We start from the raw sequence: 18,600 nt of genomic DNA on the forward strand, positions 1-18,600 counted from the left end.
GTTTAGTTTTTGTTGTTTCAGAATCCATACAATCCAGCATCTATGGCTTCATGTCGTGCAGGAACTGCTCTGGCTCCAGCAGTGATTCTAAGCTTGTCCCAGGATTTTGAGTATGTTTTTAGTGCCATCTGGAATAATAATGTAATTAAAAACCACAATTTTGGAATTAAAAAAAAAAAATATATATATATATATATATATATATATATATATTAAAAAAAGTGTTTGAAGAATCCTCACCTCTGCAATCTCCACCTTGCGTTCCCATTCTTTAACATTCTTCTTCAGCTGAACATGAGACTCCTTAACTTTGATGTTTTGTATGACATGTGGTACATGAAAATCGGCCAACTGGCCCCTCAACTTCCTGTTCAGAGCCTCTGCTTTGTTTCGTTCCTGTCAGGAAGAAAATCCATATTATGGCTTTTGGCCAGTGGAGTACCGCTCCAAATAGTACAAATGTCTTTTAGTCTGTTTTTGTTGTTTTCAAGAATGGTCGACAGATAACCAGAATGTGAATATTTATTTAGTTACTGCCATGATGTTGGGTTCTGAAGTGCATATAAGGAATTTCATTATCCTGACCTCCTATGCTTGCTTGGTCTCCTCCTCAAACTTAATAACTTTGCCCGTAAAGCAGTGTCATGTGTCAACGTCTGAAGCTTCTCCTGCAAGATGGAAATATTGAAAATAAATTCTCCAGACACCCACAGTTTTAGGTCAAGGTCCGATCAAGGCCAACAGTTCCGTATAACAATGACCCTTACAAGACCTGTCCTGTCCTAATACTGTGGTGTGTAGCTCAACACATAGTTGATATCTTAAGCAGGACCACATTATGGCTGAAGACATGCAGGGTCTTTCCTGTGAGTAATTTGAGTTCCACGTCTGCGGTTTTGCTCATCCAGTCGCTTCCTACATTTCATGTTCCCAAACTTGAGCTGCTCAAAGTCCAAAGCTGTCAGCCCTTCACCCATCTCCTCTTGTTGTTTTAACTGGATTTGTAGTTTTTTCTTGTATGCGAGGAGTGCTGCATTCTTCTGATGCAACTTCTCAATCAGGCTTTCCTGGTAAAATGTGGGCAATGTATTGTGATTTTAAATTGCTATTCTTGTCAGTGTAAACCTGCAGTCTGAAGTTTTCTTTTACCTTGGCCTTTACTTTATCCTCAATGTATCTGATGACCTTCTCAGCACTCATCGTCACACTCTTTTTATCCCGCAGTGCTTTACCAATGTCACAATCAAACTGGCCACATTCTTTTTTAACCTCTGCCAAGTGGATATCGGCTTCTTCCAGAGTTGCCTAAAGAGGGTAGAATCAATTACATAAGCGTATGAAATTAATTTGTAATAGCCTCATGAGCTTGTTCTTTCTCTCTTGACTAATGACCTTGTAATTGTCCAGCTCTCTTTCTGAAAAGTCTTTTGCTCTTGAAATCCTAGGTCTTCTGTTTATGCATGCTTTTGGCAACATCACATTTCTGCTCTAGTGTCAGGAGCTGTTGTCTCTCTGGAGTGCGTGCTTTAGTTTTCCTTCCTGGACTCTGATATCAAAAGATTGATAATGAACGAATGACGTCCTGATTGACAGTGATAAATGAACGAATGACGTTATGGAAATATATATATATATATATATATATATATATATATATATATATATATGCATCTCAATAAATTAGAATATCATGTAAAAGTTCATTTATTTCAGTAATTCAACTGAAATTGTAAAACTTGTGTAATAAATTAAATGCACACTGAAGTAGTTTAAGTCTTTGGTTCTTTTAATTGTGATGATTTAGGCTCACATTTAACAAAAACCCACCAATTCACTATCTCAGCAAATTAGAATACTTCATAAGACCAATAAAAAAAACATTTTTAGTGAATTGTTGGCCTTCTGGAAAGTATGTTCATTTACTGTATATGTACGCAATACTTGGTAGGGGCTCCTTTTGCTTTAATTACTGCCTCAATTCGGCGTGGCATGGAGGTGATCAGCCTGTGGCACTGCTCAGGTGTAATGGAAGCCCAGGTTGCTTTGATAGCGGCCTTCAGGTCATCTGCATTGTTGGGTCTTCCTCTTGACAATACCCCATAGATTCTCTATGGGGTTCAGGTCAGGCGAGTTTGCTGGCCAATCAAGCACAGTAACACCATGGTCATTGAACCAGCTTTTGGTACATTTGGCAGTGTGGGCAGGTGCCAAGTCCTGCTGGAAAATGAAATCAGGATCTCCATAAAGCTTGTCAGCAGAAGGAAGCATGAAGTGCTCTAAAATTTCCTGGTAGATGGCTGCGTTGACTGTGGACTTCAGAAAACACAGTGGACCAACACCAGCAGATGACATGGCAGCCCAAATCATCACTGACTGTGGAAACTTCACACTGGACTTCAAGCAACATGGATTCGGTGCCTCTCCACTCTTCCTCCAGACTCTGGGACCTTGATTTACAAATGAAATGCAAAATTTACTTTCATCTAAAAAGAGGACTTTGGACCACTGAGCAACAGTCCAGTTCTTTTTCTCCACAGCCCAGGTAAGACGCTTCTGACGTTGTCTCTGGTTCAGAAGTGGCTTAGTAGCCCTTTTCCTGAAGACGTCTGAGCGTGGTGACTCTTGATGCACTGACTCCAGCTTCAATCCACTCCTTGTGAAGCTCTCCCAAGTGTTTGAATCAGCTTTGCTTGACAGTATTCTCAAGCTTGCGGTCATCCCTGTTGCTTGTGCACCTTTTCCTACCCAAATTCTTCCTTCCAGTCAACTTTGCATTTAATATGCTTTGATACAGCACTCTGTGAACAGCCACACCTTTCAGTAATGACCCTCTGTGACTTACCCTCTTTGTGGAGGGCGTCAATGTTCGTCTTCTGGATCATTGCCAAGTCAGCAGTCTTCTCAATTATTGTGGTTTCAAAGCACAAGAGATACCCAGAATTTATACTGTAGGGATGGTCATTAATTGAAACTCAAATGTAAATATTCTAATATTTTGAGATACTTATTTTTGACTTTCATGAGCTGTAAGCTCTAATCATCAAAATTGAAACAAAAAAACTTTTTAAATGTTTTACTTTACATGTAATGAATCTAAAATATATGAAAGTTTCACTTTTTGAAATGTTACAAGAAAAAATGAACTTTTTCACGATATTCAAATTTATTGAGATGCACCTGTATATGAAGAGTTCATTTGCAAAATAAGTTAACTTGTTTTTTTCATTGTGCATTCCACTTAATCTCAATCAAACTGCAGTTGGGTTATTTTGAATGGGGTTAAAAAATTACTTTTAAAAAACAGCTAACACAATAAAAAACATGATTTTTGAAAATTTTCCAAAACAGAGTTATCAGTTTTTGAAAATTAACTCTTCATATAAATAAATAAATATATAAATATATTTATATATATATATTAACTTAAGAAAGATTTACATGCACAAGTAATATTTCACCTCAAAATTTGAGTGGACGTACGTACAGAACGCTATGACTGCAATCATTTGTTTACAATAATGAGAAATTATATTCATAACACAAATTATATTCATATAACACACATCGTATATGAAATACGTACCGTTGCCATTTCTATCTGTGATGCTGTTTCATAATCCTCCGATTGAGGCTGTAGGCCCTGCCGACTAACATATCGCTCAAACATATCGATCTCTGCTTGTTGCGCTGCATTGGAGCGTCTTAAATTCAGGAAAACAAAATGAGTTATTCAAATTTAAAAATAATATATAATATAAAATGTTTGTTGACAGAACAAGAACTAAAACGTTTAGAATCAGTTAAAACGCTGCAGGTCCTCGTTATAAGCCAACTACATAACAGTATTAAAATGAACAATATAGGTTGGCAAATATGACAGCAAGAATAAGCCAAAATTTTGAAAAACTAAACGTTTGTGCCTTACTTCAAGTCCTCCACAAGTTCAACAAGACGTTTTTTTTATCAGTGTTGATTTTACCGTCCTCTGTAGTTTCCTCCATGGTTGCTAAGGGGTTGCTAAGGTAAATAATTCCATCCCAGATCGTAATTGCTTCGCCATTAAATCATTTATATTAAAATAATAATAAGTTGTACAATATAATATTTTAATATAAATGTGCAGGTCAGTATGTTGTTGACTTAAATAGTATTAAAGAGGAATGTGCAAAAAAGTTGTACAGGGTATTTAAATAGGTAGAGAAAAGTTATGAATAGCTTATTGATATATTGATATTTACATGGAGTCAAGTGATGTTATGACACAGAGTTAGAGGGACAGATTATACTAAACGTTACACCATATTTATGAAAGTCCTTTAAATAAAAGAGTAGCTAAATAAATAAATAACATCAGATTTGTTATTTAAAGGATTAGTTCACTCTCAGAATGAAACCACTCTCGCCCTCCACAACAGTTGATGAGCACCACTTCCATAGTCATTTTCTTTAACCTTTTTTAACTTTACCAATTATTATTTTTTTTTTTTAAATATCTTTGTTTGTGTTCAACAGAAGAAAGAAACTCGTTTGGAACAAGTGGAGAGTGAGTAAATGATGACAGCATTTTCATTCTGAAAGTGAGCTAATCCATATTGTAAACAACAACAGTACAATAACATATAAGTGATAATAATACATTTATAATAGGTTTAGAAGAGGTTTTAGTTGCATTCCCTGAGAATAGAGTGTTTTAGTTGTGATGTCAAAACCTGACTAATACTGTAAAGACTAGTTCTCCGTTGGCTCCCTCAAGGTTTTCCAATGGGTTTTTACAATCAGAATCAGAATTAGTTTTATTGCCAGGTATGTTTACACATACGAGGAATTTGTTTTGGTGGCAGAAGCTCCACAGTGCAACAGAATGACAGCAACAAGACAAGACAGACAATAAAAATAATAATATACAAAATAGACAATGTGCAAAATAGCACAAACACAGTATACAAAATAGACAATTTAGTATGTACAGGTATGTTAGGTGCAAATTTGAAATGTAATACGTATGTGTGTTAAATAAATGTATGATAGTGTTGTGTGTTTCATGTTTATTGTTAAGTGTTCAACAATAAACATGAAATATGAACATGAAATTATAATGGGGTTTTACCAAAAAGTTATAAAATAAGGTCTTCGATAAACATAACTTGACAATATTTTACTCTACAATGCAAATTACACACACCCATGCTGAAAATGCACAAAAATAAAACAAATGCTCCTATCTTGGTCATTAATAGCCTATTTAAGCATGGTTTTTCTCTGCATCGCTATTTCATATGAAATAATAGAAACATTCTATACAAACACAAATCTCTTTTTTTTAAAGAACTGGTTTGACAACAATATTAAATTGTTTAGTCAGTTATAAAACAAAGAAGGAACACTCTTATGAATTCTTTCTCTTTGTAAAATACCAGTTCCTCGAAGAGAGTTCTCACTTGTTATTGGTTCAGTACCTTCAGGTACTCACATGTTTGATAAAGACCATTCTCCCAGTTCAGCATCTCTTGATGTTACTAATGTTTTTTTACGTTGGTTAAATGTGTTTTTCATGAAGTAATAATAAAGATATTCATACTACTTTTCAAAGAGAAAGTGTTACTGTACCTCATGTTTTGTCTCATTGGAACTCTTTATTAAATGGAAAATTGATTTGCTGGAGAAAAGTGTGGAAATATCATTGTAGAAATAAGATTAAAGAAGTTTCTTATAAGCTCATTCACAGATTGCAAATCATTATTTACTAAAATTTTAATGTAAATTGTATTTTCTGCAATGAATATGAGGACATTGTTGGCACTGTACATATTCACTTACACTATGGTGTTGTCACGATTCTGATCTGTTTTTGTTTAGTTATGTCTCTGTCTACCTTCCTAGTTTATCCCCATGATTATTAGTTAATTAACTCCACACCTGTTTCTGTTCTCCCTTGATTGTGACCTGCCTTTATAGCCTGTGTTCTCCCCTGTTCATTTGTCCGCTACTGTATTTGTTACATCTGTCTTTGTCGTCGTGAGTAAAGCTTATTGTTTTTGATATGCCTGCCGTGTTTTGTGTACCTCCTTGGAGTACAAATGTAACAGGTGTAAAGTTAAAAATTTTACCAAGGAATGTATTTAGTGTTTAAGACCTTTTTCACTCCTATGGGACAATGTACTCTTTTACTTCTTTCCATGAGGAGCAGTATTTTTTACTTCATTTATTTACATATACTGTGAACCAAATTTAATCTATATAAGAATCTAATAAGAAACCCAATTTATGGATTTGTTGGCTGAACTATATATATATATATATATATATATATATATATATATATATATATATATATATATATATATTAGACCGTATCAGAGACTCTTTGAATAAGAAAGCTGTAAGAACTTTGAAAGCTTGTGAACTTTATTTGATTTTGATATGTATACTTGTATATGTATCTTGTCTAAACTTTTATACTTGCCTCCCCCTGGCAACTCCTATTTGTTGTAGTTTATTTTTATGTTGTAACATAAATGTTTTGTTATTTCTTGATAAAATATTGTATGTTATTCTTTAAAAAAGTAAATAGCGTACAGAAAATAACAAAAAAGAAATACACCTATATATAAATAAATTGTAAAATTCACAAACTTTCAAAGTTCTTGCAGCTTTCTTATTCACAGAGTGTCTGATACTGTCAATATAAATACATATTTCAGTTAACAAAAGTTTTTTTTATTGGTAAATTTACACTTATGAATGTGAAATTTGGTCAACAGAACAAGTAAATTAAGTAAAAGTACTGTTCCTCTTGGTCAGGATAGTCCGTAAAGCCAAAAAGTACATTTTCCCATAAGAGAGAAAAAGGTTTTAAACACTGAATATTCTCACTAATAAACTTTTGGACCGTACACCGCAGTGTAACTGAGTATGTACTGTGCCAAAATAAGTGCAAGTTTCCTCGTATTCATTACAAAAAGTACAGTTTACATTTATTCCTTTTTAAATTTTTGTAAATAATGATTTGCTGGATAAAATCTGTGAATAAGTTTATAAGAAACTTCTTTAACCTTATTTCTAAGATGATATTTGTGTGGTAACAACCACGCTTTCCTCCAGCAAATCAATTTTCCATTTAATAAGGAGACCCAGTGAGACAAAATATAAGGTACAGTAACAATTTCTCTTTGGAAAAGAGTACGAATAGCTCTATTATTACTCTTGAGGTATGATGAAAAACTAATTTTACCAACGTAAGATTTAGTAACATCTAAACACACTGACTGGGGAGAATGGTCTTTATCAATAGCTCTAAACAGCATTAGTGTAACAGAAGGAATTGAACCAAAAACCAAGCAAATTCTTTGTGAGTGACTGGTATTTTATAATAAGAAAGGAATTCATAAGAAAAGAGTGTTCCTCCTTTATTATATAACTGACTAACCAATTTAATATCGTTGTCAAACCAGTTCTTTAAAAAAAGAGATTTGTGTTTATAAAGGATGTCTCTGTTATTCCAGATGAAATAGCGATGCGGAGAAAAATTGTGCTTCTATATTAATGACCGAGGAGCACTTTGTGGAAAGCAGATAACTTAGCTGGAATTTTATCTATATTATAAATACAAAACAAAACTAAGACCACCGATATTTGAAAAAGCATAGGAAGCATAGCAAGTGGTTTTTTTAAGTGATGCTTAATCCAATTAATCTTAAAGATATGGTTCATTGTGGTGAAATCTAATAAATTAAGGCCACCCTTCTCATATGTATTCATAATTACAGTCTTTTTAACATAGTGTGCTCCATTTTTCCATAAGAAATCAAATAGCATTTTATCAATATTTTTCTAGTAAGGTTATCAAGAAACAAAGATAAGGAGGGCTATAAATTCAGCCTTCGTAAGGAGAACTCTTCCCTTTAAAAAGATATCTCTTTAAAGCCGGAAGTTGAGCTCCACTTGCTCACGGTCTGCAGCCAGACCCATCTCATGGAAACGGAAGTCTGTCATGTATGGGCGCATAGCAACGGACGGACATGCCCAGTGGCCACATCTTGTACTTCCGGCTGTTCAATGCTAATTTATAAAGCTATCTTGCGCTTCCGGGTCAAACCGTTGCAGTCCGTTTTTTCCTGCAGCAGCACGGGGGGATTGGTCCGGAAAACCCGAACCCCGATCACAAGCAGAAGGGATTAAAAGCGGGATTCGTCATTATTGCATATCGACTTCACGCAAGCGACGTCACGGTTTTTCACGGGAGTCGAGCAGAACATCGATCTGTAGTCCTCCGCCTCTCTCTCTCTCTCTATAACCAGTCAATATCCTAAGCTTAGAGGCTGTTAGCTATATTCTACTCAGTTACGGTGGTCTGCATTTTCCAACATCCACTGCTGCAGACTGCAGACTGAGAGGAAACACATCCTGGATTTGCTTCTCGGATCTCTATGCTTTGGATCTAGGGATTTGAGGCCCCTTTGGGGTGGTGGGGGGGTTTAACCCACAATAATTAGATTTAAACAAACCCCCCCGCCTAGGACTCGGTCTATTTTTTAAACTTTTCACAAAACTTCTCACATACAGATCCAAAATAGACCATCTAGACTTCATATTCGCAGCTTTGCATGCGATATTAGCACTGCCAGGGCATTTCATAGACTATCCACCATTCATTTTCACCCTCGGATCTCCAGGCGGTCTAAACACCTCCGACAAGCCGGGGAACGAGCGCTTCTCAGCGGCCACCGCGCTCCATCGTTTACGTCGCTGATATCAGATATCTCACGCCCGAACCGGATACCATCAGACCTCCCCCGGTGATCGGTGGTCCTTCGTGTGTTTTGGATCGGATTTCTCCTACACCCTGAGCCCCGTCGCGCGCCATGCCCGGCCCAGTGGCCGGTAGTAAATCTCGGGTGTATGCCGATGTCAACACTTTGAAGAGCAGGGAATACTGGGACTACGAGGCCCATGTGCCCACCTGGAGGTGAGAGCTTTAAGGCTTTAAAAAGCCCAAGTGCACCATAACCTGATGTTGTGTCTCAAAACCCAGCGAGCTGCCTACCTAGGCGCGTTTTGTGTATAATTTTGTGCATGTGTCTGCTGGTTTTCTTTGCGCAGTGATTCACATTTGTAGGCTCGCCATCGATCGTGCTGGGAAAGTCATCAATCTGCGTGATCGAGCAGTCCCTGTTTGAGAGCTGATGATGAGAGGCTTTACAGATGCAGCGTTAGAGAGAGAGGAGGAGTGTGTGACTGTCCACAGCATCCACAGATTTTATGCAAATGCACCGATTCCCACAAGTGTGCTGTGCACATCCAGTAATTACCATTCTAAACCAGTGCACTTATACAGCAGTTAGTAGCTTTAATGGTTAGATTCCTGAAGATCAGTTAATGTGCTTCTGTTTTGCACAGTGCACATATATATAATTACAAGTGATGGTGAATATGCTGTCATTTTTTTATTAAATTTGTTATTTTTCTGTAGAACAAAAGAAGAATTTTAGTTATTTTCACACAGATCTTTTCCATCTCCATGATCATAGTGACTTGTCTGTCAAGCTCCAAAAATCACCATGAAAGCACCATAAAATTGGCAACTTTTCTGCTTGATATCAGTCTCTTAAAGCCGATCTGTAACGGTATTTTTTTTGCGTTGAGTCAAAATGAAGTCTTAAGTCATGCAAGGTTCAATGACATTGATGCCTAATGCGATGTGCTAGTTTGAATACGCAGAATGGAAAATTACAAGTTTTCAGTGTTTTTGTTTTTTTTGGTTGCTATAAATTGGTGTATGAATAAAAATGTATGAAAAAAACAAAAATGAATGAACTATGTAACTTAATATGGCTAATTGTTTATTTTGTAGGGTTTCACTGGCATTGGCGTGTCATTTGTATGCCAATGTTGCTATTGATAAGTAACCAAAAGTATTAAAACTGTTTTTGTTAATTGAAATAAAGCTCGATATAAGTATTAGATTAAACTGTATTGAAAATTAGAAATGTTAACTTGGCAAATAACTTAAATAAATTGAAGTACTAAAATAACTAAAGGCTAAGGCTAAACTAAGGCTAAACAGAAATATAAACAAAGTGCAAAATGAAAAACTGAAAATATAAAAGCAAATTTTAAATATTACTTGGCATTATAATTGTATATAAACAATACTAAAATAACACACTGCAGTTATTTTTTCTTAAAAAACAAACTTATAGATTGTACATTGTAATGCATATATATGCCCACTTGTTTTTATTGTAACTTGCTCCATGTTAAACCATTTTGGTTTAGATAAAAGTGTGATTCTGCATGTACAAGGCTCTTTAAGAATAGTGGCATTTCATTACTATAGTTAAAGTGTTTCAGACAGCAGACCAATGCTTAAAATGTCGTCTTTGGCTCAGTCCCTTGGTAGAGACGTCAGTCAGCCCTCAGCTGACAGGGGAAATGATGGGCTTGGACATTTTCACAGATGGTTGAATGTGTTTCAGCCCTTTCATGCTCGCAGAAGCTGCGTGTTTGTGTGCTGGGCTGGAGATGTTTCTGTGCTGGTTTCTGGTGTAGATGCTCTATCTGACTGGCATGTGAATCTGTGTACCACCTGCAGTAACCAGGAGGATTACCAGCTGGTACGGAAGCTCGGGAGGGGCAAATACAGCGAGGTCTTTGAGGCCATCAGCATCAATAACAATGAGAAGGTGGTGGTCAAAATCCTCAAGGTGAGAGATTGTATTCAGTATGCAATCAATGGCCTTTGTCATCTGCCTATTTAGTGCTACAGGGCTGAAATATTGTGGTTCCTCTGAAATAAATATAATGTAGATGTCCCTCCTCTTAATATTCTCACTAGCAATAGCAAATTCTGTTTTTGAGGTAAACGAAAGGCTGTGTTTAAACAGAGACAAGCCTTTTGAAATGCCTACTTCAACTTACCTCAGTGTTTATTAAGCCATGTCATGAGGTTTTTTATTGTTGTTTAAAGGGATAGTTCACCTAATAATGAACATTTTGTTATCAAGTACTCACCCTCATGTCGTTTCAAACCCGTTTGAGTGTCTTCTGTTGAACATAAAAAAAGATACTTTGAAGAATTATGGTAATCAAACAGTTGATGGTTCCCATTGACTTCCTTAGTATTTATTTCCCTACTATGGAAGTCAATGGGGACCAACAACTGTTTGGTTCTTCAAGAATCTTCAGAATATCTTCTTTTGAACAAAAAATGATGACAAAAATGTCATTTTTGGGAGAACTATTCCTTTAATGTTGACTAGGTTTTTATATTGTTACATTATTGATTTCTAAAATAGCCTGTCAAAAAAAAGAAGATTAAGAGAGAGATCAAGATCCTGGAGAACCTGCGAGGAGGAACCAACATCATTCAGCTAATGGACACAGTAAAGGACCCTGTGGTACGTTCTCATCTCTCCTCCTCCATTGGTGATGCTTGTCCAATCAGGGTGCATAGTTTGTCCCAGGAGGACTTTGATTTTCTGTCTCTGAAGATTGTGGGCGGACAGCATTTGAGACAAATTGCTTTTTCTAGCTTGCAGGTGCAAATTTGGGTTTTAGGCTGGAATTAGTTTTAAGAAGTTCTTATGTCTCAAATTTGTCATTGAAATTACATTGAGAAATATCAGATTGGAAATGTCACAGATTTACCGTACAAACATAAGCAACTGGTAATAGAGTGATTCCAAAGGATTATCTGGACACAAATGAGATCATATGAAAATTACTGCGAAGCATAGTGATGATTATTTGAACAGCAAATTTTAAATCTGAATAATGAGTTGCAGCCAGTCGTGATGCTTTTGTAGTCCATATGCTCCTGTTTTATTCCTGATTGTGATCACAATGACTGCTTGATGGTGTCTGTTAATGCTTACTATTGTTGATTAAGGGCTTCCTTTTTTCTGATTGTTCATCTCGTTTTCTGTCTGTTTTGCGGTTTCTCCCCAATCATTCTGCAGTCTCGAACACCTGCGCTTGTCTTTGAATGCATCAATAACACAGATTTTAAGGTATTTGCTAATTAAGGTTATCTGTCTGTCTGTCTATCTGTTTGTTTGTTGTATGTCTATATATCTTTTTTGTCTGTCTGTCTGTCTATCTGTCTGTCTTTCATTTGTTTGTCTATCAGACTGTCTGTTTATCTACATATCTTTCAGTCTGTTATTTGTCTGTATCAATTTTTCTATCTGTCTGTCTTTTATTTGTCTATCAATCTGTCTGTCTTTTATCTTTCTGTCTTCTATATATCTGTCTGTCTTTTATTTGTGTGTTTATCTGTCTGTCTATCTATATATCTGTCTGTCTTTTATTTGTCTGTCTATCAATCTGTTTGTCTATCTATATATCTGTCTGTCTGTCTTGTAGTTGTCTGTCTGTCTGTACCAGTTTGTCTGTCTATCTATATATCTGTCTGTCTATCTTTTATTTGTCTATTTGGCAATCTGTGTGTGTGTGTGTGTGTGTGTGTGTCTGTCTATCTATATATCTGTTTGTCTATCTGTCGTTTGTCTATCTAGATATTAGGGATGTACCGGTTGACCGGCCATAGATCAGAACGGCCGGTTTTAGCTTATAATGCGCGATCAGCAACAGTGTTTTGTCTTTTTTTCGGCCGATTTTTCCGCATGCATACTACATTGTAATCATTCGTGAACATGTAATTTGTGTGGAAGACATTCGTCACAAGCACAACAAACACAGAAAAACAGATACCAAGAAACGAACAACTGTTGGTGTATTGTTACTGGCGCACAAATAAGAGCCGGTTTCCTGCGCTCGCTGAAGTTGCGTGAGCATATCTGTCCACACCCTGCATAAGCGTAGACAGTGAGCGGTTGTTTAGCGCAGCTTCTCACGTGTTGGATGAGAAACGAAACAGACCAACTTGTGACAAAGCTGAAATGCTTCTTTTTTGAAAAGAATAAAAAAAAAAAGCACTTTTGAAAAGCCAGAAGTAAAGGTCAGTTCTGTACAGAATGATTTGACGTTAAAATTACATTGACTTAATTTGATTTAAAAAGCTCCTGCTGTAGCATCGTAGTTTTACTCGTTAAACTAAACATTATTTGATTTAACATTTTGGAATCATTTATTTATATAGCCTACTTTGGTTTTATTTAGTTTCACTGGTAAAGACCTTTTTTTCTTTACACCAAATTTAAAAGCGAAAACAAATGCTGAAAGGGAAAGGGAAGTGGTGTGTGGCCAAGTATGGTGACCCATACTCGGAATTTGTGCTTTGCATTTAACCCATCCAAGTGTACACACAGTAGTGAGCATACACCCGGAGCAGTGGGCAGCCAATGCTGCGGCGCCCAGGGAGCAGTTGGGGGTTCGGTGCTCAAGGGTCTCACCTCAGTCGTGGTATTGAGGGTGGATAGAGTGTTGGTTATTTACTCCCCCACCTACAATCCCTGCCGGACCTGAGACTCAAACCCACAACCTTCGGGTTACAAGTCCAACTCTCTATCCACGACTGCTCCTTTTTTTTTTTTTCTTTTTTTTTTTTTTTAAATGCTGATTAAGTAACATCTTTGTTTGGACTTTTGAATGTGTGTTGATTGTGTTGTTTGGACTGTAACTATGCAGTTGTTGCCTTTAATTTCACATGGTTACATGCTTTCATTTAAGACCAGTTTCAACCCAATTTAAAAACAAAAGCTAAATGCTGATGTCAGGACCATCTATGTTTCTATTAAATGTACTTACTGTGCAGTTACTGCCTTTAATTTCAGATGGTTAAAGTTGTTTTCAATAGCCAAAAGCCAGTTTGGCCTGTTAAATACCAAATAAGCATCTTGTTTATGTATACTTTAATTCTTTCTTGTTTGTTGCTTAAAGACAATAGAACAGAATCGGCCAGTTTGCTTGTTTAAAAATAAAAAATAAAATCGGTACCAGATTCAGCCAGTTTACTTGTAAAAAATAATAAAAAATAAAATCGGTACCAGAATCGGCCAGTTTGCTTGTAAAAATAAAAAATCGGTATCAGAATCGGCCAGTTTGCTTGAAAAAAAAAAATAATAATTAAAATCGGTAACAGAATCGGCCAGTTTGCTTGTTTAAAAAACAAAAAAATCAGTATCGGAATCGGCCATGAAAAATCACAATCGGTGCATCACTACTAGATATCTGTCTGTTGTCTATCTATCTATATCTATATATCTGTCTATCTGTTTGTCTTTCTATTTTATGTATGTATGTCTGTCTGTCTAATTAACTGATGGTCATTTCAGTATTTAATAGGAGACTATTTAAGGTGATCAGTTATTTTGCAAAAACATTTTGCTGTTTCATGGCTAATCAGAATCCAAGCAATGGTGTAATAATTAAAATGATCTGAAATGCAAATCTAATATCTTTTGTTTCCTTCCTGTTTAGGAGCTGTATCAAAAGCTAACAGATTACGATATACGTTTTTACATGTATGAACTACTAAAGGTAAACTCACAAGTGTGTGCTTTACTGGCTTGTTTTGGAGACTTGTATGCATTGCTAAGGTGTTTTTTTTAACACGGGCAGGCTCTGGACTACTGCCACAGTATGGGGATCATGCACCGTGATGTCAAACCCCACAATGTTATGATCGACCACCAGTTAAGGAAGGTAATAATGTTTTTTTTGTTGTTTTCTTTTACTGCATTCAAGTCATTCAGAATGCAAATATTCCATCTGTCATGTAGTTACTGGCTTTATATACCAGCAGAGGGCATCAGGGTGCCAGTTTCTTTTGGCAAACAAGGTGGTTTTCAGATGTTGATTTGTGTGTGTTTGATGCAGCTGAGATTGATAGACTGGGGTCTCGCTGAGTTCTATCACCCCGCACAAGAGTACAATGTCAGAGTGGCTTCACGATATTTCAAGGGTCCAGAACTGTTGGTGGACTACCAGGTAAAATGCTCTTTATGAATCACAGAATAATTTAAAATTTCTTGATTTTTATGACAACACAAACACTTTCTCATATGTAACTTACCATTCCTTAGATTTTTGTCAGGAACTTGTTCATCCAGTTACAGATCAGTTTAAGTACCCCAAAATATGTATCTGCACCACCATCTCGATCTATTGAGGAATTGCTCAACGTCATTGTTTATATTGAAAGTCTCTGACCTTATCTTCTCTTCAGATCAGAAATCTTCCTGACACTGTTGTCACATGAAAGACAACAATAAAAAGCTGTCAGTAACAGTCAGATTAGCATGAAGTAAACAACAATGATGGTATTTAGAGCATCGCTCACGCACACGTAGCATGTCTGATGTTACACCGATGTTTAATCATTACTTGTAGTTTGTACAGTAAACGTTTTTGAATGTCACATATTGCTGTTCTTTTTAGGTTGTCTATGGTTATTGGGTTAAATGTGTGTTGTATTGTGTGTACAGATGTATGATTACAGTCTGGACATGTGGAGTCTCGGCTGCATGCTGGCCAGTATGATCTTTCAGAAAGAGCCTTTCTTTCATGGCCAAGACAACTACGATCAGGTGAGTAAGATTAGTGTCTTTCACATCAGGAATAGATTATGCATTTTTATAAATATATTCCAAATAAATACAGTATTGTGCATTTAACGCTACTAGCTAAACGCTTTGTCTTAAGCACGTGACCATGATTTCATTTGATTTCCTCATTTTCCAGTTGGTGCGGATTGCAAAAGTTCTCGGGACGGATGAGTTATTTGGCTACCTGCGCAAATACCACATTGAACTGGATCCACGATTCAAAGACCTGCTTGGCCAGTGAGTACCAGCAGAGGATGTCATAAAGCCATTTCAGAAATTTCAATGGTTTTTTAAAACTATTTTTTAATAAGTGAAGTGACATACTGCCAAGTATGGTGACCCATACTCGGAATTCGTGCTCTGCATTTAACCCATCCAACGTGCACACACACAGCAGTGAACACACACACACCGTGAACACACACCCGGAGCAGTGGGCAGCCATTTATGCTGCGGCGCCCGGGGAGCAGTTGGGGGTTCGGTGCCTTGCTCAAGGGCACCTCAGTCGTGGTATTGAGGGTGGAGAGAGCGCTGTCCCCCCACCTACAATCTCTGCCGGCCCAAGACTCGAACCCACAACCTTTGGATTACGAGTCCGACTCTCTAACCATTAGGCCACGACTTCCCCAATACACAGTAATAGCAACAACAAGACAAGAGTAGAAAGCAAATTTATTATATATTATATAATATTATATTATATCAGGATACCAGTTGCTTATTATAAAAGTATACTTATTATTTTAGGTAATTCCAAGGCGTTCCACTGAGTTCAGTTACCTGTATAATTAATGATATCCGGCCAAATTGTGGTCAGTACATGGATATTGAAATGTTAACTAAACTAAAACTATTAAAATAATAGTTAAAGTAACTTGATGTTACTGAATAACTAAAATACACTAAATCTGAAATAAAAATAATAAAAACTATATAGATGTTTTTTTTTTTTTTTAAAGAAAAACCAATAAAAATGACAAAATAAGAAAACAATTCAAATTATTTATAAAAATTCTAATAGTATATCAATGATAATCATACAAAGTACCAAGTACCAATTTAATCCCAATACTGACAATCTACTACTATACAAGTTTGTCCAGTTATTAAAACTCTCCTGCTGTATCCCACAGGCAGACACGGAAGCGCTGGGAACAGTTTGTGCAGACGGAGAACCAGCATTTGGTGAGTCCAGAGGCTCTGGACCTTCTCGACAAGCTGCTACGCTACGACCATCAGCAGAGACTGACCGCCACCGAGGCCATGGAGCACCCTTATTTCTGTGAGTTAGCTTATCTCACTGCTGACAATGTATATAGACAAAACAAGCACATACATATTTTGTGTGTCGTTAGATCCAGTGGTGAAGGAGCAGTCTCACACTAATACAGATGGCACCATAGTGTCAAGTGGAACCAACACACCCCGATGAGAGCAGGTATCAAGATTTAATTTAATGGTTCACTCAATATTTAATGGTACATGTTTATTTTTGCATTTAGATTTACCAAAATTTATTTTTAAAAACATTTAACAAGTTAATAAAGCTGACAAATGTAATCTTTAGAGACTCTCATATATCTATTTTCATACTCTGTCAGTGTATTTTTTTTATTATTTATTTACTATTTTAGTATTTATTCATATTTTATATTAGCTTTAATTTTTATATTTTCAGTTTTCATTTTGGTGTAATTTTATTATGTGCTTTGTCATTTTTATTCATTTTTGGTCATTTTAATATTCTACTGATTTTTCTGAAAATATTTTTAATTACTTATTTTTTCAATTAATAAAAAAATATTTTTAGTTTTGTTTAACATTAACAACACTGCTGTTGCATTTCAAATATTCATTGTAGTATTTTCTGTATTATTTTTTTTACATAGAATATATTCTGGTTGATATTAACCACAATTTTTTTTTTATCTTTGCATGTATAAAAATGATCAATTATAAATTACACAGAATCCACAGTTCTGGTTCTTGTTTTTGTGTAGCATTTTATATTGTCTGTAATTCAAATTATATTGTCTAAAAGTCTTTTTTTGTTGTTGTTTTTCAGGACGCGGAAAAGGAAGGCATTTGTTACCTCAATTTTTTATCCCTCGTGTCTGAAACCTCTTCAAGTGTACAGTGAAAGTTGGATCTAAGCAGCACCTGTTACACCTCGTCTCTCAGACACACACACACACATGCATACACTCACACCAACACAGACATTTCAGCTTTCCTGTGTCTGTCAAGGTTGGTCTGCCCTTCTATAACAGGTCTGTTCCTCTAGCTTGAAGATTTCAAAGCTTTCCCCCTCAAGTTTTAGATGAAAGGAATATATCCTCGACTCCACCCCCAAGTACACTGGCCCCTCCCACCTTAAACTAGGCATGGAGAATGAGACCAGAATGAACCCCGCCCCCTCTTTCCTTATTGGTCTGTGTGTCCGTCTGTTCAGTATTCAGACCTTGGCGCAGCCTTCACATACTGTAGTAATAAAGTGGCATGGTGGACCTTTATTTCTTTGCTCTAGGTAGATTGATTACTATATTAATGAAAATAAATGATTTTTATTTAGATTTATGTGCCTTGTTATTGTCTGTTAATTTGCAGTTTGAAATGTGTGCTTATTTGTGGTGTTTGCAGTTAGGGAATCTTCCCTAAAATGAAAATTGTACTCCTTTACTCAACCTTTGTGTCGTTCCAAACCCGTATAACTTATGTTTTCTTCTTTGCAAAATAAAAAAATAAATTTTTGAGAATGTTAGAGTCCAAACAACATTGGAGCACATTGACTGTTGAACCACTGATGTCACATGGACTATTTTAATGATATCTTTAATACCTTTTTGAGCCTTGAAACGTGTCAGTTGTATTGCTGTCTATGCAGGGTCAGAAAGCTCTCAGATTTCATCAAAAATATCTTTATCTGTGCTCCGAAGATGAACAAAGGTCTTATGGGTTTAGAACGACATGAGGGTGAGAAATCAATGAGAATTTTCAAATTTTCCCTTAAAGGTTAGGTAATTCAACAAACCACTAAAAATTTAAACATACTGTTGGCGAAAACAACAAGAAATTACAAAATCTAGCAAGAATA

At 36.1% G+C, this 18,600-nt stretch overlaps 1 protein-coding gene and 1 pseudogene across 5 annotated transcripts; one reads left to right on the forward strand and one right to left on the reverse strand.

Moving 5' to 3' along the window:
- Window positions 1–17: 17 nt before the first annotated feature.
- LOC306867018 (cilia- and flagella-associated protein 263-like) lies at window positions 18–8,863 on the reverse strand (annotated as a pseudogene). The gene is made up of 7 exons: window positions 8,780–8,863; window positions 3,584–3,703; window positions 1,393–1,546; window positions 1,150–1,305; window positions 855–1,067; window positions 241–396; window positions 18–128 (listed from the first exon to the last, which is right to left on the reverse strand). The product of its transcript is annotated as a cilia- and flagella-associated protein 263-like (transcript).
- Window positions 8,025–18,264, forward strand: LOC306866839 (casein kinase II subunit alpha'-like). Of its 4 annotated transcripts, XM_079412223.1 has the most exons (12): window positions 8,025–8,965; window positions 10,592–10,703; window positions 11,295–11,396; window positions 11,958–12,008; window positions 14,380–14,439; window positions 14,521–14,604; window positions 14,779–14,889; window positions 15,387–15,488; window positions 15,643–15,743; window positions 16,640–16,788; window positions 16,862–16,944; window positions 17,572–18,264. In XM_079412223.1, exons 1-11 carry the CDS (start codon window positions 8,862–8,864, stop codon window positions 16,936–16,938), a joined length of 1,053 nt encoding a protein of 350 aa, XP_079268349.1. In that variant the 5' UTR covers window positions 8,025–8,861; the 3' UTR covers window positions 16,939–16,944; window positions 17,572–18,264. The 4 variants fall into 4 exon arrangements, 2 of the variants coding, with proteins under 2 accessions (XP_079268349.1, XP_079268350.1); XR_013783972.1 differs by having other exon boundaries at window positions 16,640–16,944; window positions 17,572–18,078; XM_079412224.1 differs by lacking the exon at window positions 11,958–12,008 and having other exon boundaries at window positions 17,572–18,260.
- The last annotated feature ends 336 nt before the right edge of the window (window positions 18,265–18,600 follow it).

Source organism: Barbus barbus (genome assembly GCF_936440315.1).
Source record: "Barbus barbus genome assembly, chromosome: 48".
Taxonomy (NCBI): Eukaryota; Metazoa; Chordata; class Actinopteri; order Cypriniformes; family Cyprinidae; genus Barbus; species Barbus barbus.